At 37.8% G+C, this 26,839-nt stretch overlaps 1 protein-coding gene across 2 annotated transcripts in view; it reads left to right on the top strand.

Annotated features, from left to right (window-relative positions):
• The window catches only part of LOC5575216 (orexin receptor type 2), a 641,361-nt gene that overhangs the window by 571,569 nt on the left and 42,953 nt on the right, over positions 1–26,839 (top strand). For both annotated transcript variants that reach the window (XM_021850013.1, XM_021850012.1), the window contains exons 8-10: positions 758–864; positions 1,329–1,479; positions 24,175–24,287. In XM_021850013.1, coding sequence (XP_021705705.1) covers positions 758–864; positions 1,329–1,479; positions 24,175–24,287 — 371 coding nt within the window. The remainder of the gene's footprint in view (positions 1–757; positions 865–1,328; positions 1,480–24,174; positions 24,288–26,839) is intronic.

Here is a 26,839-nt window from a genome sequence, read left to right as displayed (position 1 = left end):
CTTGGACCATTCAGATACCGTGTTGTTTGTCGTTAGAGCTGATTTTTTCCATCCTTGCCCGTTGCATTTCCCGCATTTGCAGCCTTCAATGACACTCCTGATTTAGAAAATGCATGTACCCAACATAGGCTACTTGATGAGATTCACAATTTTGAAGTACTGTATTAGGAGAGCCACGTGATTTTCGCAAAAATTCAAGCCTACTACTATTACCATTCCCAGCACTGCTGGTGACAATGTGTGAATAAAAGCGCCTTCTGCACCAGCAGGAAGGCAGTTCTATCAGGTCTTCGGACCAATGCCAACCAAATGGTTTTTAATCTATATCACTGCCAATTAGTGAATAAGGTCCACGGTCCGACTGTAGTGTTCGGTTCGTAAGTATAGCCAAAAGTGGTACGCAGGTTCCAGCTTCTTCATCAGTGGTTCCAACATATTTCACCAGCATTTCGCGCGCAAACGGAATGAAGAAGGGAACCGCACTCTATTAGCAAACATTCTGCATTTAACATTCTAAGATGGAATCTCGAGCAATTTAAATAAATTCAAGCTTCATTCAAGAAAAGGATTAGCGAATCCCAATATCCCGCATTATACTTCAACCGTCCAAATAAAGGGAATACTGTATAAAATGGGAACTTTCGGTGACACCTCCGCCGGTGGCTGTCAATTTTTCGTGTGCTTATTTCGTGATTTTCACGGTCTGGCTCTGGTAATCGCTGATGATGGTCTGTTGCTTCTTCTTCTTTCATTTCAGGTTACCGCTTCTGTTTATGACGATAGCGTACTTTCAAATTGTACGAGTTCTGTGGCGGTCCGACACCATTCCGGGCCATCGGGAATCCCGGACGCAACCCTACGGCAGTAAGTATATCACGATAGTTTTTTTTTTTTTATTTCTATCATGGGTGGTATGTGACATAGTTTGGATTGAGCTTCAGTAGCTCAATGGTGGATGAGAGTATTGTTTGCGAAAAACTTCGATAGAATCGAAACTGATGAAGTATGTATCAGCCATTGAATGGAAAATAAATACCTAGACACCTTCAGCATGGCTTTGCTTGGTAGCCGTGGACTACTCGGCAAAGGAAGGCTCTTACAATCAGCTAAACTGAGCAGAACCAAGAAGAAGATATACATATTTCTGTGTTTAGTAACAACTTCAGTCATTTTACTCTAATTTATTACATCATCTTCCTTTAATATTATTGAATCCATTATAAATCCATAACTCAATCAGAGATTACATTCCTCTATCAACACAAAACCCATTTTAAATCAACTCCACTTATGCATTTATGTAACTCGTTTCGATTTCCCTCTCACAGTCCACAGCACCCGGACGACGCTGAACTGCGTTGGGAACACGAGCACCATGGGCCAGCTGCGAGCTCGCCGGAAAGCGGCCAAGATGTTGGTGGCGGTCGTTGTCATGTTCGCCAGCTGTTACTTTCCGGTGCACATGCTGAATGTGGCCAGGTAAGCCAACTATCCATGTAATCCCTTTGACCAGGTTTCATTCACATTTGTTGGATTTCATTGCGATGGAATTCGCTGGACGTAGGTACATGTTTTTTTTATAATGGTTGAATGATGTAATTTGATCAATCCGAATCGAGGAAGGGTTCATAGATTGGCGGATGTACACTTAAAGCTCCATTTACGTAATGGGTTATTCCTCTTCTTGGCATTACGTCCTCACTGGGATAGAGCCTGCTTTTCAGCTTAGTGTTCAATGAGCACTTCCATAGTTATCCACTGAAAGCTTTCTTCGCCAAAGTTGCCATTATCACATTCGTATATAATATGACAATAAGCATGGCTTTGCTTTGTAGCCGCGGACTCTAACCACTGGGCTAAGAAAGGCCCCATATGCATTATAGAATTAACTAAATTTGAAGTATGTTTGTATGTGGCCACATACTCCGTAATGACACTACTCATCTATCAATGCCATAATGTGTGTATGCTGAAAATGCACGCGAATGAATGGCTGTGTTATCCATTTATTGGTACGCCGATGTGTAATGCTAGTTTCACTCTAGTTCAGAAATGGCTCCAACCGAGTTTTCAATCAGGAATCCACCACTTCACATAATTCAACTAGCGTCGTACAACTCCCACGTGGTTTGATTGAATAGTACATTTCTAACGTTCATTACCAGCGAATGCTCATCGAAACGAGCGTGGATAATCATTTCAAAGCGAACTTTTCTGAAAACTCATTGAAAGTTCTGAGCGAAGGGCCACCTACTCCATGTTACCTTCCATTAACGTTTGGAATTTAAATTATAGTAAATACATTCAGTCATTCATTCCATTGCAAATTGTACATCAAAATCATTTTCGCCGAACTAGGATTCCGTTTTCCAGTAAATCACCATCACCGACGTCCGGTGCCTTTATTAATTGGGCGCCATTAGCGTGGGTAAGCATTCCTGGAAACCCTTTTCAGTTTTCTCCTCCGATTCGGACTTTGCCCGACGCCCGACTGAAATGACCCTTGACAGAAATTACCCCCAAGGCGTTAGCAGACAATACACATTTACCATTTCAACACCACCCGTTGGCTTTCTCCCTTCTCATTGTTGAACTCGACTCTCCTGGACACGACCTTAGCGTCCACTAGGGTGCGGCTCACTTTTTAAAAAGTTCCCGCACGAAGCTGGCCAAAATCAGGTTCTAAACTCGCATAGCGATATAATGCAGACCCTGAAATCAGAAATCATGGATGAACTTAAGCATGAGATCAGAACTACTTTTGCCAGGCTTATCAACTCTAGCTCTTTCACTCTGAAGTCCTCTAAACACATAGGAACTAATACATGGTTTACCAAGAGTCGTAGATTATTCAGCGCGACAGATGATGTATTTCCGAAAGTAAAGTAAGCGCTATTGCTCGGAACTGGCGGCTGGAAATTGTCCACGTATCCGACGATCCGCTGAACTTTCCGATCGTCGAAGTCATAGAAATGGAGTGAGCAGCTAGCAAATGTTCAACACACCGGGACGCACACTTGCCACATGCTGTAAGAAGTCTCTATCCCTCTTATTACAGTCGAGCCCCTCCAGCCAGCGATCAACAGTCGTCCCGGTCCTGCATTTGAGTTGGGAGACGAGATCTTGTAGATTCCTGCTTCAGTCAAGTACCGTAATTCATTTATTTATTTATTTATTTATTTATTTATGGGAAAACAGATTTTTTATGGGATGTTTGATGAACTGTTAAAGGGTTCTCCTCCAAACAATCGACTATTGACAAGGCCAAATAAATACTACATTTAAATAAACTGTTTCTTACATTGCAGATATATTCTGTAAATCCAGTTTTGAATTTGTATTGTTGATAAACAATCATTTCCTGAGTAAAAAATGTACTTTTTTGTGCGCGAGTTGCTAATTTCAAAGATAATTGCATACCTTTAGGCGTTTAATGTGGTGTGTTCTGTAATTTCCAACATTCAAATTAAAAATTAACCGATATATAACGTCGGTTATGTCGGAGAAGTGACGTCCATCGATCAAAACGTGTTCGATTTGCGATTCTGTTAGCTGAGGTGATCTCCAGGTGTACCGATACGGGAGGCTGTGCTGGAAATAGGTGCTACGAATGGACATGTTCTTGGAGGCGGCAAAATCTATCAGTCGTAGGCCGTTCTCGTTCGTCATCCAGTGGGCGCTGAACTTTCCAATCGTCGGTCTGAACTCCTCCTGCTGGCCAACCTGAGCGTTCAAATCTCCTATGATGATCTTGACGTCGTGGCTTGGGCAGCGGTCGTACTCGCGTTCGAGCTGCGCGTAAAATTCATTAGTGCTTCCGGAATGTGGGCTATGCACGTTGATTATGCTGAAGTTAAAGAATCGGCCTTTGATTCTCAACTTGCACAATCGTTCGTTGATCGGCCACCACCCGATCACGCGCCTTTGCATATCACCCATCACTATGAAAGCTGTTCTCAGCTCACGTGTGTTGCCGCAGCTCTGGTAGATGGTATGATTACCTCTAAACGTTCGCACCAACGAACCTGTCCAGCACACCTCCAGCTGAGAGATTTGCAGTTCCACGTTCCGAGTTTCCAATCACTAGTCCATTTTCGTCGCTGTGGACTTTGCCGATTTTTATGGTCCGTATTCTCTCGTTGACGTTCCTGCGCTGGTGTATTTTTACGGTTGTCTTGCAAGGCCTGGCACCAACCCCCTAGATTTCCGGAGGATGATCAGCCGCCTCTGACATGGGGAACAGACGCTGTTGTGAGCCGCTCCTAACATGGATTACTGACGCTCCAGGTTTGCTGAAGCAAAAGCAAACCCCCCTTCCCTGTCAGCATACGACCAAAGTTCCCACCGGGGGTTGGTTACGCGATTTTCTCGAAGGTTACTCGTACCCCAGCCAGTACCACGAGGAGGTAGGGATAGAAGTTGCTGGGTAAGAGGCTAAGGACCGCACAAAGGTATCCCAGGCAACACACATGTTATAATTGTGTATTATCAACTTATATATGACTAATTTTGGTCATATATCAGTTGATAATACACAATGGACCGATGCATGAGTTCACTATCTGACGTTTGAGCGGTGCCGTGTTATTTACGTGACCATGGCAACGCGTGAATTCGGCACCGCTCAAACGTCAAATTAGTGAACTCGTGCATTGATCCATTATAACATGTGTGTTACTGGGGATATTTTATTCCTGCAGGTACGCGAGGTACCAATAGTACGCCATGCCCAGCCATTTACCGTGCCAACTCAATCAACAAGTAATACCTGAATTTTTAGCCTCTGTAGACAGGCTTGAAGCTCTAGATACGAAAGACGTTGAAAATGCTGCCCCAACTCTCTCGCATATCTTAAGGCATGTAATAGAAAGACATGTGCTCAAAAAGTCCATTGTACCCCTTGGAAAACTCAAGATCTCCATCACTTCAACACTTCCAAGAGAGCAGCCCTCAGGCTATACTCTAAGCACAGAACGCAGTCTCGTAATCACTATGTGAGTGTACACAACAAACTTAAAAGCACAATCCGGCGTTGTTTAAGGCGATATCAGCAGCACATTCAGCAAACCCTCAAGACGAAACCTAATTTTTTTTGCAATATATCATCACGCCAACCAGTCATGGAATGATCTTCTTTACCGCGTATGGTTATAACTCATTACGCAATGCTTTTCAGTAACGTTGAAGCACATGTGATTCAAATAACTATAATTCATAGAAAAGTGGAGAAATCTATGAATTTTCGTTCTTGGGATTTGTATAGTTATCATTATTAGTGGAGAGTTCAAAAGAATTCAAAAAGTTGTTATTTAATTGAATTAACAAATCATTTCCTATTTATTTTGGTAAAAAATAATAATACAGTTAGTCAAATTATTAATTTGAACTGGGTTTGGAGCATTCAAGCCTTCAGTCAAAGTAGTGGGCGCAAAAGAACGTGCTCAAACAGATGTTGTTTATACGGATCTGACTGCTTGGGAAGGTTTGGAATTACCGGACAAATGCTACGTTGGTTTAATAACTACCTTAAAGAAAGACAGCTGACGGTCCGACTGGAAGAACATTTTTCCGAAACATCCATGACTACTCCTGGATTACCTCAAGGAAGTCATTTGGGTTCTGTGATTTTACCATTGTACTTTAACGATGTCAACTATGTAATTAAAGGTCCACAACTAAGCTATGCCGATGATTTAAAAATGTATTTCCGTGTCCGTTACATCTGTGTCTGTGTCTGTGTCTCTACAAAACAATGTGGATGCTTTTGCAGAATAGTGTAGTTTGAACCGCATGGTGGTGAATCCTGAAAAGTGTAATCAAAGACAAATTAAAGACCCCCATGTCCCTTGCAGTTGCCCAAAATTTTATGGCTCATAAGGTAATCTAGAATGCCGTTCAAAGTGTACTGCGATCTGTCAAACTTGGGTACCTTTTGCACTACCAAGGGACCAAATGCAGTACTAGAAGTGGTACCCAATCTGAGCCCGAGTGGGACGGACCTGGTGTAATGTTATATCGTTCTCACGGAGAAATAAGCCTGTCTATTTCAACTACTAGTTGTTTGGAAAAATACTTCAACGAGTTGATCACGTGAAGGATTTAGATGTCATTCTGGATGCCCAACTAACATTCATGTATCATATGTCCTACGTCATCGCGAAAGCTCCAAGAACTTTAGGATTTATCTTCCGCGTTGCTAAGGAATTCACCTATGTATACAGTGGGATTCCGTTTTTGGCAACAAAGTTGAAATTTTCAGTTGCCAAAAACGGAACCGTGCCAAAATCGGAACCCATATTTCAAATTTTATTTTTCAACTATTGGTTTTGAAAGCATCATTACAATGTTAATACATCATTACAATGTTAATACATCATTACAATGTTAATACATCATTGTTATGGAAGGCGTTGAAACTTCGAAAAGGTTCACTTCGATGCATTTTCTCGAAGGGTTATACTATGCTATGAATCTATAGCTCCGTAATATATAATCTGGCAAACGATTTTCTGGTCGCGTTTTTACGCCTCAACGTCTTCAATTATTTTTTAGAAGCTCTATGCATAATTTTTGTATGAGAGGGCCTTCTAAAACCAATAATCGCATAAGTGACTTTTATCGAAGAACTGGACATTTTCTTAAAACTATGAGAGAAAACGAAAACAAAACTGTTTTCTTTTAAAGACGTATTTGCGAATCAAAAGCGCTGGGTATTGCAAAACGACATGACCTTTTTTTCTAATTAAAAGAACATTTAAAATCAGTTTAACTTTTGGACTTTAGCATAAAATCTGAAATATTCGGTAAGTTTAGAATTGCTCCTTAAATTTATGTTTCTGATAAAGTAAAGCATTTTATAATGAATGGTTGACTGTATCAAAAGGGCAAACATAAACATGTCTTGTAATTGTGTAGAATTTAATTTTTACTTGAAATAATTTTTAATTCAGCTTGATATATGTTTGACACCTGCCTAATGAAATCAACTGAAATTTACAGGATCCTGTTATGAAACCTCAAGAACCTTATAGGAATCTTCACGTTCTCATAAGAAATCTACAGAAAAAAACGCTTGAGCTCTAAAGCATCTTGTCAAGCATCCGTAGGACTCTAACGATCCCTCAAGAAGCTCTCAGTGTCCACTTAGAATCTGCAGATATCCTCATGAATTCGTTAAAATTTCTGAAAAGTCCCACAAGAACGAAGAATCCCTTAAGGATTCTCCAGGGTACAGGTAGGAAACTCATAGACTCAGCTCGTAAGGAACATTTTGATGACGTTGAGACCCGTATCCTTGATTAACAATCTTGTAGAGAATTCTGGATCGTCTCTTAACAAATCTAACGCCTTATAGAGTCTATAGAAAAGAGAGAACGTAGCTTTAAATAGTTGACGCAGAAAGATCAATATACACACCAATACCACAGACAAAAAGTAAAAACACTCTCAGTCGTATTTATCGCACGCTCCAATGGTATTATTGAAAATAAATTGTAGTTTGGACTGTAGTCACATTTGTCATGTTATTTGATGAAATTTAAAAAAAGTTATGATACACGACATTTTGCTGTACATATTTGTATCTATTATTGCGGTGTGTTTTTACATACGCAATGTATATAAATCCATAATAATAAAGACAGCGAGACAAAATTTATGATTGTAACTCTGTGTGAGTCATAGATTTTTCGTTGCTCTTACGTCGGTGCTGGTGCTTTGTTCGAACAAGCTGTTCCAAATCTAAAGAACAGTGTTTTTTTTTATTGTATCACCTACATAGTTAAAAATAATGAAGATTACACGTCATGTAAACTTTATTTATGTGATGTAAACACGACGTCATGTAAATTTAAGTCTTGAATCATGTAAATTTGTGTTATATGTCACGTAACCACATAGAATCCTGCCGGATTACATGTCATATAATTGAAGTTTACATGACATACCATATAAATGTCCATTTTATACCACGCTCCGATTATGTGCATTATATGTCTCAGAAATTTACACGTTTTGTTCGAACTGTGTACTGGCAGACTCAAGTGGGCTGGTCACTCAATATGAATGCCTATGAAAAAAGAATGGTCCTAAGTTGAGATACTGGTGGAGATTATTGGTCTCATGAAACGTTGCCTATGTATGACCAATGACCATTCTGAAGTAAATAAGCGCGTACGCGAGTCCTTAGTAGTTGGTGAGATTTGGGGAAACATCGACGAAAATGGAGATCTGGAATGTAATCGGTGTGGAGTTGACATGCTATTCAAGTGACTTAAGCAACAGACACGATAATATTTACAAAAAAATACAAATTTTAATGGTATTGAAAAATGTTGCCAAAAACGGATCCATTTTGTTGCCAAAATCGGGGGGTGCCAAAATCGGAGCATGCCAAAAACGGAGCATGCCAAAAACGGAATCCCACTGTACTGCCTCAAATCTCTCTACTGCTCGCTTTGAGGCTCATGAGCCCAACCCGCTGCTAGGCAGCAATGTTTTCGTGGTCAGCATCAAACTCAAGAGCAACAACGTAGATTGGCCTAATCATATTAGGGAATTTTTCCTCCAAAACTAAAATGAGTTTCTAGCTAATCACATCAACCCAACCCATTGACAGCCTGTACTGCAATCCAATAGTTTGCAACCATTTGTTTGTTCGAATAACTGTTGTTACGTGGGAAAAGACATTTTTCGGAGAAAAAGATTTCGCCATCATCGATTGTTATTCCTCAAACGGTTATTTGTTTACAAACATTGAGCTGTCAGTGGGAACCATTTACCAGTGGGAAAAAGATATGTTTTCTCGTTACTTTTCAATGGGGCTGTGTGGGCGGTGTCAGGAGGCTGCATGAGCCTCCGTACTTGCCATAAATTCCTTTGTTCTTTTGACTTTTACTGCGTACCGTTTGTTGGCGCTGTCTCGCTCTCTGTCACGGGCAACTTGAAAACAGGGCGCACAGCAAAAGTCAAACGTTTTATAGCAACCATAGGCTCATAGGCCTATTCACATGACGTTCCGAATCAGCTGATCGGGAAGCACTTTGACAGTTCTTCTATGGAAATGACAGCCTCGTGTTAGCACCGGTCCTCCACTGATGTAAACAAATGCATAGACGGACATGTCACATGAAAAGGCCTATAGTAGATACCGATGAGCCTCTGTACGTGCCATAAATTCTTTTGTTCTTTTCACTTTTACTGTGCGCCGTGTGTTGGTGCTGTCTCGCTCTCTCTCACGGAAAACTAGAAAACAGGGCGCACAGTAAAAGTCAAACGTTCTATAGCATGCATAGGCTTATTGATCCACCTTGAAACGTTACAGTCACGCCGAGACATAAACAGAGCGATCATAGTTGCAAGGGATGCCCCGCTATTCTTGGACAAGTAGATGTATCGCCACCGGAATTTAATACTATGTTGCGACCACCTTTACGACGAACTAATTTTGGACAAAATATAGCTATGAATGGACTGCGACACGTATTCAACAGAATAGTATCAGCGTTCAACTTTCATCTTCCAAGACATACAATCCGCCCTAATTAAGCGGCAATACTCACTCAAAGAACTGTTTGATTTATATTTTGTTTTATAGGTATATCTTGACCTATATCAATGTAAAATTCACCATACATCATTAGGACGAATTGACTGTTGGTGTAAAACAATCAAATAAAAAAAAAATAAAAAAAATCATGTATAACCATTACAATTATTTAATTTTTGAGACAAGGGTGCTAAAAGTTTAAAAAATGGTTGAAAAACAAAGTTGTGTTACCTCTACTAACTTGGAAAATCGCCTGTAAATAACCTGTAGGGAGCCGGACCCAATTCTTGGCACTTTTGATTCACTTCGGCAGTGGGGTTTTTTGAAAGCTACAAAGCTCATATTTGGCCACAACATGCGACGTAGTGAAGTACTGCTTATTGCAAAGTTTCAGGCAATTCGGCCGAGAAAAACCCCCCATGCCAAAGTGAATCATGGAAGTGCCAAAGTGGTTCTGCACCCTACCACTAGGGAGGTTCAAAATTTAAAAATGTCTGAGAATTCAATCTCCCATATGTTACTTACCATCCTTACCATAAAAATAGTGTTCTGTCAAATTTTCAGCTTTCTAGGTGGTGATTTAAAGGTGACCCAAAGGCAATGTAAGTTTATATGGAAATTACTATGGAGAAATTTTGAGATTTGTTCCAAACACGCTTATACTGTAATGTAAGTACAAACTTGTTATCCCAAAGCAAAAACTCATTCATCAAACCATGATAAAGAAATTTGCTGAAGAGAGAAATTTAATCCGACGGATAGCAGAAGAGATATTCATGAATTAGTTTGCTATTATTTAGCTTAATATGGGATTATAGCCCTGCAAACATCCACAAATATCCAAAACAAAATTAGCTCAAAAGAGATTTGTTTCTTCAGCAACATCCTTCATTAAAGTTTGAAGAATGAGTTTTCAATATGGGATGATAAGTTTCTACTTACATTACAGTACTAACGTGTTTAGAACATTTCTCCATAATAATTTCCATATAAACCTACATTGCCTTTGGGCCATCTTTAAATCACCACCTAGAAAGCTGAAAATTTCACAGAACACTATTTTTATGGTAAGGATGCTAAGGAGCATATGGATTTGATTTTAAAACATTTTTAAAATTTGAATCGCCCTACTGTACCACCTCTAAATCATAATATTTTTGACTCTAACCTTGAGGTTTATGATCCAATGTGATTTAAATTCAAAAGGACTTTGGTTTTGAGAACATACGAAGCATAAGTCACACCCTAGTGTCCACCCAAACCATGCCAGTGGATGGGCCGGGGCAGTCGTAAAATCCAAACGAAAAGATGCTTTAGATGATGTGGTTTTGTACCTACTCGTCGCTGCACAGATGATATCGCGTGTCTCGTAAAAGTGTTACCGAAAAAGAAAACTATAAAAACCGGACATCAACATCTACGATACCCCGTGGATCTCCTTCTGGTGGTGTGGGGACGGGGAGCTTTGGTCAATTAACTGCAGGGTTTTGTTTCACTTTGTCAAGTCGCGGGAGTCCAGCAACTGCTGCTGTGAGAGGAGTTGGTACAGAATGCACTATTTAGTTTCGAAATGACCTGAGATCAAAACATGTTCGAGCGAAAGCAAACTTCATGCCATTTCTTTTTCCTGAAGGGGTGTCATTCATGAGTATACCCCATTGAGCATAAAGACGTTAGGCATAAGGACGTTAGGCATAAGTATGTTAGGCATAATGGACGGTATGCATAAAGACATTAGGCATAACGGGTGTTATGCGTTAATGGACGTGTTGGGATTCGTTAGGCATAATGGACGTTTAGCATAAAACAAACTTGCATGTGTGCCATTACGTTGATAGAGGTGGATGGGTGTCCTTAAAAAATAGTGAAAAAATCATACATTACGAGGGGGTGGGTTAATTGGTTATAAATTTCTATTTTCGGTGTTATGAAATTAGGCAATAAATAAATTATTGCGAGATATGGAAGACGATTATTATCATAGTCATAATTATCACTCTAAAGTCCAGCTCAATCCATTATTGTAAGTATCCATTTATGTTTGCGATTTGCAAGTGTTATTCATTTCGAGAGATGTTTAGTTTGGTGAATATATGACATATTTTGTTATGTATTTCTTACACTATTATTTTAATTATAAAGAAAGAAAATCTTACGTTTAATTATTAGTACTTATAATGCAAATGATTTACTTAAAGATAACAATCTAGAATCAAGTCAAAAATTCATGTTATAATAGGTGACATAATCTTCAACAATAATATTTTGGTAGTGTGACGCCAAGAAAACCATTACATTCCCACTCCGAGTCTGCTCATCAATTTAATATAGTGAAAACAGTTCGATGACCTCTTCTGCCAACAATTTTCGATGATTTCCAATAAATTTTGATCAGCCACATATGTAAACATTGCCGAAAGCACCTTTAAAATTTTTGAACTTCGAAAGCACTTTGAAAATATTTGAAAAGTAAAATTTGATTTGAAAGTCAAATTATCAGTCACGCTCAAACTTAACATAGCATAGTATTTAGCATAGCGTCCATTTTTTGATGGGAATATTTACAATTCCAAAAATAATTAGAACGACAAGAATCCACAAAACAACATATTATTGGAAGAAGGCTCCTTTCTTCCACTCATTAAATTGACCACATAAGTATAAAGAATAACCTATGATTCAAAGAAGGAAAAATGTGTGATGGAAGTATTAAGAGAAATAATGACATTGATTACTGAATAAGTATGACTCGAAGGAACACTTTAATTAAAAAAGAAGAAAAATTTGCTGATTAAACCATTATCAGAACAAACTCCAATAATTTTGTCGCCAGTATAACTATAAAGCCTCTGATGAAAAATTTACCAATAATATGTGTACAACCAAACTCAAAAGATGAGTTTCAGTTACCGCGTCGTTTTTATTCTTGGTATTACGCCCCAACCCAAGTTCTTAGCTTAGTGTTCCAAGAGCACTTCATCGGTTATTAACCAAAAGTTTGCTTTGTCAAAGTTTCCATTTTGCATTCTTATTTTTACATGATGCATGAGCTCGATTATACTTCATGGCCAAGGATCCTGGATCGACTTGGAACTCTATGGTCGCAGAAGTTATTACAAAGCTAATAAAGGTAATTTACAGCATTTTCATTTATCAAGAAATTGACATCATAGGATTCACTACTATAGGAAGACTAAGGCAATCGCATTTCAAATGACATTTTTTGATCTTTGAAGCCCTCCACAATTAGCAAAAAAGTCAGCTCCCTTTTCACGCGAACAATTTCAAGCTTCTTTTTGTAAATTATGCCTATCGTCCCTTATGCCTAATGTCCATTATGCCAAACATCCATTATGCCAAACATCCATTATGCCAAACGTCCTTATGCCTAACGTATTTATGCCTAACGTCGTGCACCCGTCATTCATCGTGGTCAGGAGGCAGGAGATTTTGAACTCCATCAGTGGATTCAAAGTTTCCTTCCAAATCGCAAAGAAAGGTGACTTCAAAAATTTAATACAAGAAAAATCAATATTTGTTAAAGCACAGTTACAATTCTGACATGGACAATTGACCACTCATCAATTAGAATAGTCCAAAGTTATCTGTCAAATCGTACACTTCAGATTAATTATCAGAACTCCACTGCTGTGAATTGCAAGTCAGTCCCATCTGTAAACAGTAGGCAATGAGAAAATGAGCTGTGAAGTTTCCAAACTCGTTTTCTATACGAATATTCAAAATATTGCAGAGGATTGGATATGCGGTAACCTTTCATTATGAGACAATTTGATTTGTTGTTTTTTTTTTCCTATTTTTTTCTAAATAAATTTTGTTATCTCATTAGTGCAGCTGAAAGAGCATAGGAAGATACGTTTAAAACTGAACTCAACTCAATTTTAACAAAAATTCAGATGAGACTGACTTGCGATTCACGGCAGTCCGGGTCTGTAAAACTTCCTGTAAGAGCTGGTCTTCCTCATGGCAGTATTTTGGGACCAATATTATAACATATTTTCACATTCGGCTTACCTGAGTTACCTCAAGGATGCCAAAAATCTTTGTTTGCAGATGACACAAGCCTCTCCACAAAAGAACGAATCTTCTTTAGTAGATTGCAAAAAAGTCTGGATATTTTTTTCTTCATACTTGCAATAATGAAAGATTTCGCCTTATGCTTCTAAAACTCAACTAATAATATTAGTCACATAAACCAAAAGCTCTTTATTTAAAACCCTCACGTAGACATGTTGTCACGATGAGAGAGGTTCCAATAAATTGGTCTGATGAAGTAAATTATCTTAAAGATAAAAATTTAAATTTCAAAAATCACAAATTAACAGATTCAATTGAAAACTTGTTCCACGAGAGTATTTGACACCCTTTACCTTCACTGAGCGATGAAATCCGAACGAAGAGTGATAAATATTTAATGCGTGGCATCACAGCTTTCAACAGTGCAAATGCTTGTCCAAACTGAAATTGGGAGTGTCGAAACCCTTGGCACCAACAGCAAATTGAGTCTGCGAATGATTTATGAACTGAAGGGATGTAAACAAATCGCTTTCCCAAAATTGACGCTACTTCTTAAGACAGTAGCCTACATTGAAAATTGCTTAGCTGAAGGTCGTAGCACGGTGTGTTTCGTAGAGCAATTTCAAAACAAAAAATTCGGCATGTCTGAAATTTTGACACAAGAAAGCCATGATTTTCTCCTTTCATTTGCGACCAAAACGAAAATAATCGGTCGGGGGGTCTAGAACAATTTTTTTTTTCAATTTTTTTACCGAGTTTGGTATATAACTTAACCTTAGTAAGTCCTTACTAGGTCGTTTTCGACCCATTTCAAAATTCAAATCATTGTAACTTTTCATTAAAATAACCTTGCAATTTGACGTTTTCTGACAATTAGGTATTTTTTGTGGGAACATTTATTTTTTCGGAGACAAAAGTTTTGAATGGCCCCCTTAGGGAGCTTCCATAAATAAAAGTTACAAATTGTGACTTAGGGTCGTTTTTGACCCAAAAACTCAAAGAGCTCGAAAAATCAGTGTGTTGACCGAATTTATTTCTGTTGGGCTGAAATGAAAGGTACACATGTTGATTTTCGGAAAACCAACCGGAGATCCGGAATTGCGTCACTGTTTCCACCGGGAACCTGCCACATCTGAAAAAAAAGTCCCTCTAGATACCCTTACTTTGACAACCTGTAGTTTCGTAACTAAACAAGTGATCTGAACCGTCCTCATATTGTTGAATAGGTATTTACGTGGACTATAAAAAGAGATTCTCAAATCATTTAGTTATTCATACCCGGTTCCGGAAACCCGGAACATCCGAAAAGTAAGTTTCCATCGTAGTTTTGTGTATGTAATTCACATTGGTACTATTCGGTTGATGGATATTTTGACAATTTCTCTGTAATAAGGAACCAATTACCGGTGCACATCCCTTGAAAAACTCGGTCCAGTATGGTCCATACATAACTGGTTCCTGGAGACCCGGAAGGTACCCAATCTGGACAATTCGATGAAATTACTCGGATTGATGCCAAAAAACCAAATGACTTGTGTCCAATTCATAACGGTTGATTATGTTTGAATGTATTTTCCCAAAGGATGAATTGGTGGTTATTCTGGTCCTTCTGGGTACCGAAATGACCACCGGAAAATCCGTAATATGGGACCACTAAATTTTAGTACCAAAACTAGGCATGTGACGGCTCAAACTTCATGATTTTGAATCCCTATAACTCTTCTAATTCAATTATAGCTCAATCTCGAACGTCTTTCGATGGAAGATTAGTATCAAAAGTCGTTCGAGCTGGCGCTTTTAGAAGTTTTGAACACAAGAAAGCTATACGAAACATGGTTCTTGAGATCTGTTGGATATAAATAGCAAACAAGTCTGTATACACTAAAGATCACCGTTTAAGGCTCTTTTTTTGGTGTAATCGGAGACTTTTATGATTCACCTGATATTTTTGCGTAAGCTTCGTATGATTTCGTTATAAAGCTAGCAAAATCGTAAAGTTACTGAGTAACATTTTCAAAGCTGATTTAATGTATTTGTTTTATGAATTACTATAGAATTACGTGCAACTCTAATAAAACTAAGCTAAAACTGAACACAGATAGATTTGTTATGAATAAAACCCTTCGATGTTTGTATGAATTTATTTGCATTATTTAAAAAGGAAGTGTATATTCGTCAGCATTATTTTTAATATTCTTATCTTTATTCAAGAGATTTTCAGCCCTAGACTGGCTGCTAATCTGAGAATATTTGTCAGCAATTCTGTTTGTTTTACCATTGCAAACAAAAGCAATGTTCTGTCAATTCTCACAACAAACACATGGACAATAGTGTCAACATTGCATTGCTATTGCAATTGGGTTAGAATATTGGATTTATGAAATATTATATTGCGTCTGTCATTGGCACAAATATGAATTTGTCAAGCTGAGGGTCGTGGGTTCGAATCCCACCGGTCGAGGATATTTTCGGGTTGGAAATTTTCTCGACTTGCCAGGGCATAGAGTATCTTCGTACCTGCCCTACGATATACGCATGCAAAAATGGTCATTGGCACAGTAAGCTCTCAGTTAATAACTGTGGAAGTTCTCATAAGAACACTAAGCTGAGAAGCAGGCTCTGTTCCAGTGGGGACGTAATGCCAGAAAGAAGAAGATGAACTTGTTAATTTTCTAGAATCTATGACATAAAATCGAAAGGGCAAAAGTTCGAGGAGGAATAAAAAGGGGATAAAAGGTCAAAAATCTTCTTTCAAAAATTATTTAATTTCCCTTAATGCAAATCATTTTCAACCTTTGGTCGTTTTGAACTTTTGCATTTTCGACCATTTGTCTTGTCTTCCTTTTATCTTTCGACTTATTGTCCTTTCGACCTCGGAAGATGAATATTGCTCTTGAGTTACAAATAAAAATTGAAAACAGGTTGTTTGACATACTTAGTTTTAAAAGCAATGCAAATTTCAACAATGGATGAAAGCAAAAGAGAGGCAACTTGAAAATTTAAATTTCGGCCTCGGCCTGTACATTTTTAGGTCTAGAGCTGTCTAGAATATAATCTACAAGATATTGACACTAGATTTTTGCAACATTTTCATCTGAATCCGTTTCAACAATTCACCTCACCAAAATTTATTAATTCACGGTGCATTTCAAATAATATCACAAATAACAAAATCTCAAAAAAAAAATTGCACTAGACCCCCCGATGGATTATTTTCATTTTAACAGCAAATGAAAGAGGAAGGTCTTGTCTTTCATTGGTTAAAATTTGAGACATGCCGAATTTTTTGCTATAAAGTTACATGAAAAAGACACCGTGCGTAGGGCTTCTATGCTCCTTCGTAAGACAATCATTAACTCATTGATGATTTATAATGCATTTCAATATTTTATTGGCATTCCCTCTAAATGCCAAGCAACTCGTTTATATTTGCCCTATATTTCGTTCCAAGTATAATTTGCTACAACAGATAAAAGATTTTATATTTGACAATGAAAAAATATTCAGCGAAAAAATAAAAAATCGTAGCGAAAAATATATACCTATGCTGAAATTTAGATGTTTAGTGTCGAGTCAACAGTTTGTTGAATTGAAATGTTACTCTGTTCGAACAACGAGTAAAAGAAGTAAAACAGTAGTTAGTTAGTGTCTGACGTCAAATTTGTTATGCTAATGAGCATTCGTTACATTTATATCTCCATTTAGTGATGCAAACTCTCACTTATCTCATATCATGCAAAAGTAAGAAACTTTATATTGCAATTCACTTCCCTGAAAAGCAAAGTTTGCATAATATTTGTAAGCTTTCTACCTGTTCATTTACTCTGTCTTTGACCAACCATGATGTTTGACCCCGAAGGTTGTCATCTGTAGTCAGTTTAGCTAGTCACGTTCCAGAACGAAACGGGAGGAGCATAAGCGTCCCGGTAGCAGCTGGATGTCAAACAAAATTGTCCTTCCAAACTATCCCGTTCGTTATCCGAGAAAGTTCGCCTTGTTCCGTTTTGATGCTAAAAAATGTACACTCTTGGCCGTTGTTTTCCCCATTATACAGCAGCTGTCACCGTTCTTGAATGGGGGGAAAGCAACACACCTGTACAAATGGAAAATGAATTTATTCCTTTACTTTAAGTTGCACATAGCTACAGGAATGGACTTGCCGCCACGGTCTGTACCAACAGCCAGGAAGGTAGTTCCGAAATGGAAAACTCTGCCATACCAAAATAGACTTATTAGGATTCTACTGACTTAGAATGCTGAGATGCGATTTTACCTTTGTAATTATCTTTTTTAGCACCGAAAAACGGTTTGTCGTTAATATGCAATGCGTAGCTAAAAACATGACGTGACAATAATATGTATGCATTCTATCCAAGTCACCAGAAGTTCAGCTTTGCACGATAAATTACGCTCAACACTGGACATCGTACAGAATAGCAACTAGAACAAATTCGTGGCCATAATTTGTAATTTCAAAATTTGAATTATTGATCTCGATTTATCTTTTGAACAAAGTTTACACTCCGCAATTTTTAACAACTTCAAAATAACGAAAAAGTTGCCTTATACGGCCTGATCCTGCAAAGTTTCGGCAGCAGTGTGAAACTTCGAGATGCTGTCTAGCAGTTACAGCATAGAACTCTACCGGAATTTTTCCGCTCTGGGAGTTTAGACCCTTTTAAAAATATCATTTAGTAGTGTGTATTTCAATAACCTTGAATCCCTAATCAATTAAAGTGAATGCTCAAATGTGTTTATTCGATGAGATGTTCCAGAAAATAATTATAAAAAAATATTCGTATTGTTTGAATAACTGGCCTTCGTAAATCAAAAATTTAATGAATGGCGTATATCACATTATCACACATTACATCGATAAATCAGTGTTTTACCAATTTAAGCAACTTCAATGCTGTAATTCATTTATTAATATCATACTATTTTATAACTTAATATTATACATACATTTTGGTATATATTGATCGCTTCCCAAGATGCGGCCTCGCAACAATTGGAGTTTACTTTTCACTTTTGCTATTTCTACCACTCAGTGTTGCCAGTTTCATATAAAATTCCACCACAACAAACTTTCTTATTTGTTAAAATATGTTCACTAGCGCTACCTGGTGAGAAAATATCGAATCTTTTAACTCAAATAATTCTAGCACTTGTGCTACTGAACAATTTTGTTGAAGACGCCATCTTTCTAAGTGTTCAGTAGCCTGGGACACGGTTATATGAAAAATTTAGAATCTCGCTCCAGTCCACTTTTTTTATTGCATTTTGGCCCTATAACAACTGTGCAAAATTTCAGCTCTATCGATGAAACTATATTTACGCGCCAGCCGTTCAAAGTTTGTATGGGATTTACTATGGGAAAACCTAGTTTTGCAAAGAAAAATCGCCAGAGGGCGCCCATTGGCTTCTATAAAAATTCTCAACACAAATCAAGATAGGTACTTTCACGATGAACAACATTGTCGACGACCGCAAAGCAATCCGATGCATGTAAAAAAAGTTATTAAGCATGAACTATTCCGAAATTTTGCCCGATTTTGTTATTCTTGTTATTCCTTTACGTGTTAATCAACGTCGCATTGCCAATAGTTTTTCATTGAATAACTTTTTTCACAAGTGTCGGATTGTTTCGCGGTCTTCGGCAAAATTCTTCATCGTAAAAATACCGAGGTCTGTGTTCAGATTTTTTATAGAGGTCAATGGGCGCCCTCTGGCGATTTTTCTTTGCAAAACTAAGTTTTCCCATAGTAAATCCCATACAAACTTTGAACGACTGGCGCTAAAATAATAAAAATGGACTGGAGCGAGAATCTTAATTTTGTCCCACACTAGTGGTCAGGCCACTGAGCTATTCGCAAAACAAAAATTCAATGCCCACTTGTGCCACCTGGTGAGAAAATATTGAATCTCTTGGCGGAATATGTTGTACTTATTTCTCAGATCATTCCTCTAAAATATCTTTCTTATAAATAATTATTTCTTTAAATCTTTCTTAAAAATATTTAAGATTTGGAATACGAATTTTTATAACATTTTTTTGTCAAAAAAAAACATCTGATGAAAGATATTGGGAATAAGTTGTAGCTGTTTTCGCAGACCATATATGAACCAAACGATAAATAAACGTGGTTCTCTGATATTTGTCGACACATAGCTGCATATAGCTTTTGGAATAACAGTGATGTTTATGTTTACTCAAACATTTCGGCAAAAATTGGCGTTTGTTATCTGAACACTTCGGGGTACTAAAATTGAATATGATTGCTGGGTCCTTGTTTGAATCGATGTGTTTGATATTTGCAAAACCTAAAAAGTAAAAACATCCGATATGCATATCATGAAATTTATCGATCTATGTTTTATTTAAAGATGTTTCGATTTGGTGTACATACAAATTATACCATAGACATGGAACGAACTGTTAAATATGAACAATTTCATACTGATAAGTGGGTACTTATCCACTGGGATTGCAAATTAAGCATAGTTAAGGTTCTAGGATCCGTCATCGTAATTATCGTCATCATTGAAACTTCAAGAGCAGTTTTCCTGTTCAGAGCTAAAAATTATTCGATGAAAATGTGTTCACTGTTTTTCGGTTGGAGAATAGAATACAGTGAACACATTTTCATGTAAATTTTCTTGATTTTGAATAAAAAAAACCGTCTGAAATCCATGACGGATCTGGCCCCCTTAAACTAAAACTGTTTTAATCTATATAAAGGCATAAAAAGGCCATTAAAGATAAAAAATTTGGCCATGATTTACTCAAATTACTCTTGTGTGCATCGTTGAAAAACAGGAAAAGTCATAATTCCATCAAGATAGTGTATTTGAAGAACACAAAGCAGTTATAGTGGTGTTTACGTAGAATAACAAGCAATTAAATATGCAAATCTTTTTTTTTTTTTTTGTAAATAGAGATGTATGGAAACCGATAAGAAATAGATCTATTATCCTTGACTTGAACTTATTTAAAGATAGATTTTTAATCTTAAGCAATTATTTAGATCACATAAACAGTCATATTTTGGAAGTTTTAATATGTTTTGCATATGCTTTGCTCTAAATTTGGACAAATTAATATTTTGATCTTACATCTAACCAAAGACGAAATTAAAACCTCCATGTCCCTTGCAGTTTTACAAAATTTTATGGCACATAAGGTAATAGAGCAAAATCTAGAATGCCGTGAAAAGTGTACTTCGATCTGTCAAACTTGGGTACCTTTTGCAGTACCAAGGGTCCAAATGCAGTACTAGAAGTGGTACCCAATCTGAACCCTGATCTAACAAGTGTTCATTAAAAAATGAGAATTACTTCTTGATCCGTTGCTGTCAGTTCAATCGAAAATGGCGTCAAAATTAGGAAAAAAAAACACCAAGTCGGATTGTCCCATAATGAAAAGTAACCGCAAGTCAGTCCCACTACAGGTTTCTGCACTGTGTAACACAATAATGGGTCTTTTTATATTTTTTCTCGAAAAGATAACGATGTGTGAAGCAAACGAGAAGAAAACGAGTTTATATACTTCTCAGGCTATTTGCTCAATGCCTACTTTTACAGATGGGACTGACTTGCGATTCACGGCAGATCAGGGCAGTGTACAAAAATAATTGGCGTATCAACGATATCAAGCAGTTGACCACAAGGATCCGGAATATGGACGTCAGTGCCGTCCAGTGAAAAAAAAATGATTTTACTATGTGACTGAAAAAAATCCCATTTTTTATTGAGCACCCGTAACTGTCCCCCTGTTTCGGACAGCTCGATATCCAAATATAACTCTGAACCGCTCCCGATACAGCCATATTTGTAAAAAATGATTATATAAATAATGCAAAAGTATCCTTCGGCGAGTCATAGTTTATAATTTTATAACTGATAAAAACCGCTGACTAGATTTGATTCTTTTGTCTACAATTGGTTTTTTTTTGGGTTCAGGGATTCTTTCAAGAGTTCCTCCAGATTTTTTCCAGTGATTTCTCCAGGGGTTTCTCTAGGTCCCTAAGGATTCCACCAGGAATTCTTAGAGGGATGCTTCTAGCAATTCATCCAAAAATTCATACAGGAGGATTTTTGAAACCATTTCCAAAAGGGCTTCAGAAATTTTCTCAGGAATTCCTCCAGAAGTGCATCTCCGATGATTTCTCTAGAACTTCCTCCAGGCATTCCTCAACGAGTCCCAGAGAAACTTCCTGGAATTCTTGGAGACATTTTAAGTTATATCAGTGGAAGGTTTTCTGTAAGAATGCTTGGAGGAATCCGGACATTAATTCCTGAAGGTATGCCTGAAAGAATCTTTAAAGGACTTCCAGGAGAAATCATTGGAGGACTTCCGGGACGAATAATTATGTGACGTTCATATCGCAATGATCGTTTTTCATTAGGGAAAATGTACGAATCTCGATACTTCAGTTTACTGCTCGTGGAGGAATGTCTGAAGTAGTACCTGGAGGAATCCCTTGGGAAATTCCGACTAGGATTTCTAAAGGAACTGCTAGAAGAATTGTCTGTTTAAAGCCGTGAAGAAATTCTTGAAAGGATTCCTGCGGATTCCATGGATGAATCTTTGGACGAAACTCTAGAGAAATCCTTGGAACATCGACGAAGGAATTCTTGGATTGAAACCTGAGGAATTCATGTATTATTCCTCGGAGTAATTTCATGAAAAAAAAATCTTGAAAGAATTCATGGAGAAATCTCTGAAAAACCCTGAAATCACTGGAGTAAGTTCCTTCGAAAAATTCCTGGAGAGATCCCTGATAAGTTTCTGCAGAAATCACTGGGGAATCTATGGAGGAATCCCTAGGCGAATTTCTACCAGAAGCTTGAGCCGTCGCACTGCATATTCGTATCTTACATGGGAATAAATAATGAAAACCGATTCTAATTTGATTCTTAGAGCATCTTAGGGGCCTTCCTTAGCCGAGTGGTAAGAGTCCGTGGCTACAAAGCAAAGCCATACTGAAGGTAACTGTGTTCGATTCCTGGTTGATCCAGGATCTTTTCGTAATGGAAATTTCCTTGATTTCCCTGGGCATAGAGTACCATCGTACACGCTTAAAATAAATCGCAGTATCCTGTGAAATAAATCATCGAAATTGAACTGTAAACAGTAAAAATACAGATTTTCCTGTGAAATCTAGGTTGGTTGGTTTGGTTTGACTTTATTAACGAGATTTTTAGCCCTGGGCTAGTTCATCTCGGGACCAACGGCTTTACTTCCCTTCCGAAGGAAGTCGTCACTATAACTTTTTACGTCATAAGTGACTATGTCGGGGATGGGATTCGATCCCAGGTCCTCGGCGTGAGAGGCGAGTGTTCTAACCACTACACCAGGTCCGTCCCCATGTGAAATCTACTATTCTACCGACAAAATCCGTGAAATCAGCTATTTTACCGGAGAAAATCCGTGAAATCTACTATTTTACCGGAAAAAATCCGTGAAACAAACCATTTTACTGTAACCCTGTGAAATACTAACGAACAGTTCGGTAAAAGCATTATTTTCACCGAACTTCTGTGAAATCGTGTGACAGCCGCTCTAGCAGGCATGAGCTTCCTTTTGTTTCAATTTTTGCACACCACTTATATGCAGTGTAAGCTGGCTTAGTGGTAGCAAGCCTGCTTCCTGATCGGCAGGTCGGGAGTTCGATTCCCGGTTGAACCATTTTCTTGTTTTTCTTTATGATTGTGTTCAACGATTTTACAGATTGTTCGGTGATTTTTCACCGAACCTTCAGCTTTTGAGATTACGGTGAAACTTCACCGTAATCCGTAATTTTTTTTAAGTGTGTACCTGCCACACGATATACGAATGCGAAAATGGCAACTTTGGCACAGTTAATAACTGTGGAAGTGCTCATAAAAACACTAAGCTGAGAAGCAGACTCTGTCCCAATGAGGACGTAATGCCAAGAAGCAATAAGATTAAGAAGTAAAGCTTTTCCATGTTGAATGTCAGGCTTATTAAAGTTAAAGGAACTCTTTGGAACTTAAAAGATCCAATCAAGTCTCGATGAGCAACATAAGCAGCTTTCTAGATTCATTTTCCGGAATTTCAAAAATCAGAATGGCCCTCTTGCCCTAATAGTTATTTCTCCATTGCATCTAAGAAAGCCATACATAGAAATCCTAAAGGTCACATCAAATTACTAATTCCCAAAGGACGACCATTGATTTCAATTGGCTTGCTCATGATTCATCCGATCCCACAAAGGCTTTTCCACAGCTCTTCGCTATGGCACATCCTTCGCCTTTTCTATGACAAAAAAAGCTGTTTTATCTGTCGTCATATTATCATCATCATCCCGTATTGATACACTTTATTTGATTGGAACAATAACCATTCAGAGTCAAGCAGCAGATCCACCCACAAAATCCGGGCAAACAAACACGCAAATGCCAATTCCAAACGACAGCAAAGTAGACAAAACCTTATTATAAGCCGCACACAATCGAAATAATAAAAACGACATCCTTGCCATTATATCAATAATGTAATACAGCCAGTCAGATTTTTTTGATTCTCATATAATATTTATTCTCGTGTCTCAACCCATCTTCCGCAGATACACATTCGACATCGGGCAGAGCGACGTGGTGGCCGTGCTGTCGCTGTTTTCCCATTGGCTTTGCTACGCCAACAGCGCCGTCAATCCTGTGATTTATAATTTTATGAGTGGTAAGTATGAGAACGTGTTCGGGATGTATAATTGTCCTGGGATTTTTTCTTTCAGTTGTAAGAATTGAAGGGTGATTACATATTTAAAGGCACTCCTTTCCCAATTCGGAAGCGAACCTTTTTTTGAGGCACATGTCGGATGAATCGAATTCATGGTTGAAATTGGATCAGCCAGCAATCAAGATAATGTAGCGTTGAATAAGCTGGATTTCTAGCAAATAAATCGGATCAAGTCTTCGATATTTTGCAAAAACCTTGTTTCTTAGAAATAATCGGCTGCCCTACTTCTGCATCAACACTAAGGCAAAATAAGAGTAGGATTATGACTACGCTGTTATTCAACTTGAATAATCTCCTATATGGCGCCGCATAATGCAACTTACACTGTGTATTCTGTAGGGTAAGTGTTCCCTTAGTTGTGGGTGCTCCTATAGTTGCGGTAGTGTCATTTTCACTGATTTTATTATATTATTCACAGCACCGACACTGCTAATCGATGTATTGGCTTGTTGATATACGGAATAGTTGAAAAGAGCGTTCAAATTTCTTTAAAACTGATGAAACATCACTAAAATTGCTAAACTTTTTCTTACTTGTACCAATAGTTGCGGTAAAGTGTTCCTATAGTGGAGGATCCCATAAGAAAACAACGGATACCGCAACTATAGGAACAGTGAACCAATAGTGGAGGTATTATTTTTCACTGACATGCCGTGGATTACTGCGATGAAATCATTTTTCTCATCAAGTCAAATACCGTTACTTCCCGTTACAACATTAACATGTACGTTAATTGCGCTTCTTGAATTTTGGCGGTTAAATAAAGTTCAATCGTGCTTAGTACCTCCACTATTGGTACATCTACCCTACTTTTACGCTTCTTGGTTGCATGCTCCTGTGGATCTCTAAACTTAATCAAGATCGTGTTCGATTCGCATAGTAACTGCACCATCAGTATTGGTCATCCGTGTGTATATTCACGTGTTCACTTCAAATTGTATCTATCGTTTACCAAAACGAATTCTTTCCCATGTCCAAACTCCCAGCGTTTTCTTGAGGAAGTGCAGAGGACTCCTCGGCCTTCATAAAGCATGTAACACGTTAACGTTTCTCTCCCATTCCCAAATTGACCTTCATTCGGACGCAGCTGGCGCCGTTATTGTTTGTTATAATAATGGGAGCACCATAACTTACACAATGATCCTGCGTATCGTCTGGTTGTTGATTCCCTGTGTAAGTAGAGGGTTCTTGCAATAACGGGGTGCCGTAATCCGGGGTATCATTGATCAGCGGGGTAACATTGATCGGAATGACTCATCTCTTAATAAGTTGGTATCATCATTTATTGATGAAACATTTCCAAAGCATGAATGTCACTTCTCTTTCTTATATTTATGAGCTATTGAAAATTAAGATTTTTCCAAAAATTGCGTTAACTTTATGCGTAAATTTGTCAACTTTGCGAAGCAATGATTTCAATGGTTAAGGATGACACTACCGAAGATTCATGTCTCACATAAGTTCTGCAAGCGATATGAGCAAGGAAAATGCGGTTCTCACTGAAAATGGCATCGCCAAAAACGATGCCACTGTCAAAACTTTTATAAGTATGTTCAATTAGGCAGCATTAACGAATTATTGTTAAGAATGTAGAATTTCCTAAAGAAATTGCCTACCTTTAGGCGTATTCCGCTGTTCGAGGTGTTTTTAATTTAAAAAAAAAATCAAAAAATAAATGGGATGTAAGCGTTTGGACATCATCATATTCAGCTTCAGGGGCCATGATTTAAGTAAATAACGACATTTTCAATATTACCGAGCGTTGTTTACATGGATGATCAATGTTACCCCATATCAGCTAAATAGAAAAATCACATAAAACATTTTTGTAAACATACTTAAATCTTTCAAAAACCAAAATACATTATATAGTTACTTGTTTTAAAAATATAAAACTCATAATATTTGCATTTTTTAATTAAATATTTAAGAAATATCCTAAAAACTGATCAAAGTTACCCCGGATTACGGTAACAATTGCGGAAGTTAATCATGGCCATGATCCAAGGGGACTCCATATCAACATAATCTCGTAGCAGATACGCTATTTATAAAACTTAATAATAGCAGTTTTTCAACTTATGGATTTTTCGACGACTTTGTTACTTAGTATGTGCATTATTATCTTGTTCAACCACATGAAGAATGCTCTTCAGGTAGATGAGAGTTGGTGTCGTCCATTTGGCCTTTCGATTATCTTCAATAATGGTATGGTGGGTTGCGAGTACATTTGATAACTTTGATAATAATTACAATTTGCGTATACTACTACTCTCAATCTGCATATACTCAGTCAGTGGGCTCTAAGCTATCACATCTCCTTATTATAAGAACATTGCATTATACAGAATCCCATTTCGCCCTAACGACAAGCAAACGGTGGGCGGACGATAATGATATTTTTCATAGTTCCTTCGGTCAAATTCGTGCACAAATATCCACCCTCTGATGACGACAACTTTTTTGATTGATATTTAAGAAAACGACAATTA

The sequence above is a fragment of the Aedes aegypti genome, chromosome 3, assembly GCF_002204515.2.
Source record: "Aedes aegypti strain LVP_AGWG chromosome 3, AaegL5.0 Primary Assembly, whole genome shotgun sequence".
Classification (NCBI taxonomy): Eukaryota; Metazoa; Arthropoda; class Insecta; order Diptera; family Culicidae; genus Aedes; species Aedes aegypti.
The sequence above is the reverse complement of the archived record's forward strand: the minus strand, read 5'-3'. Positions and strand labels throughout refer to the sequence as shown.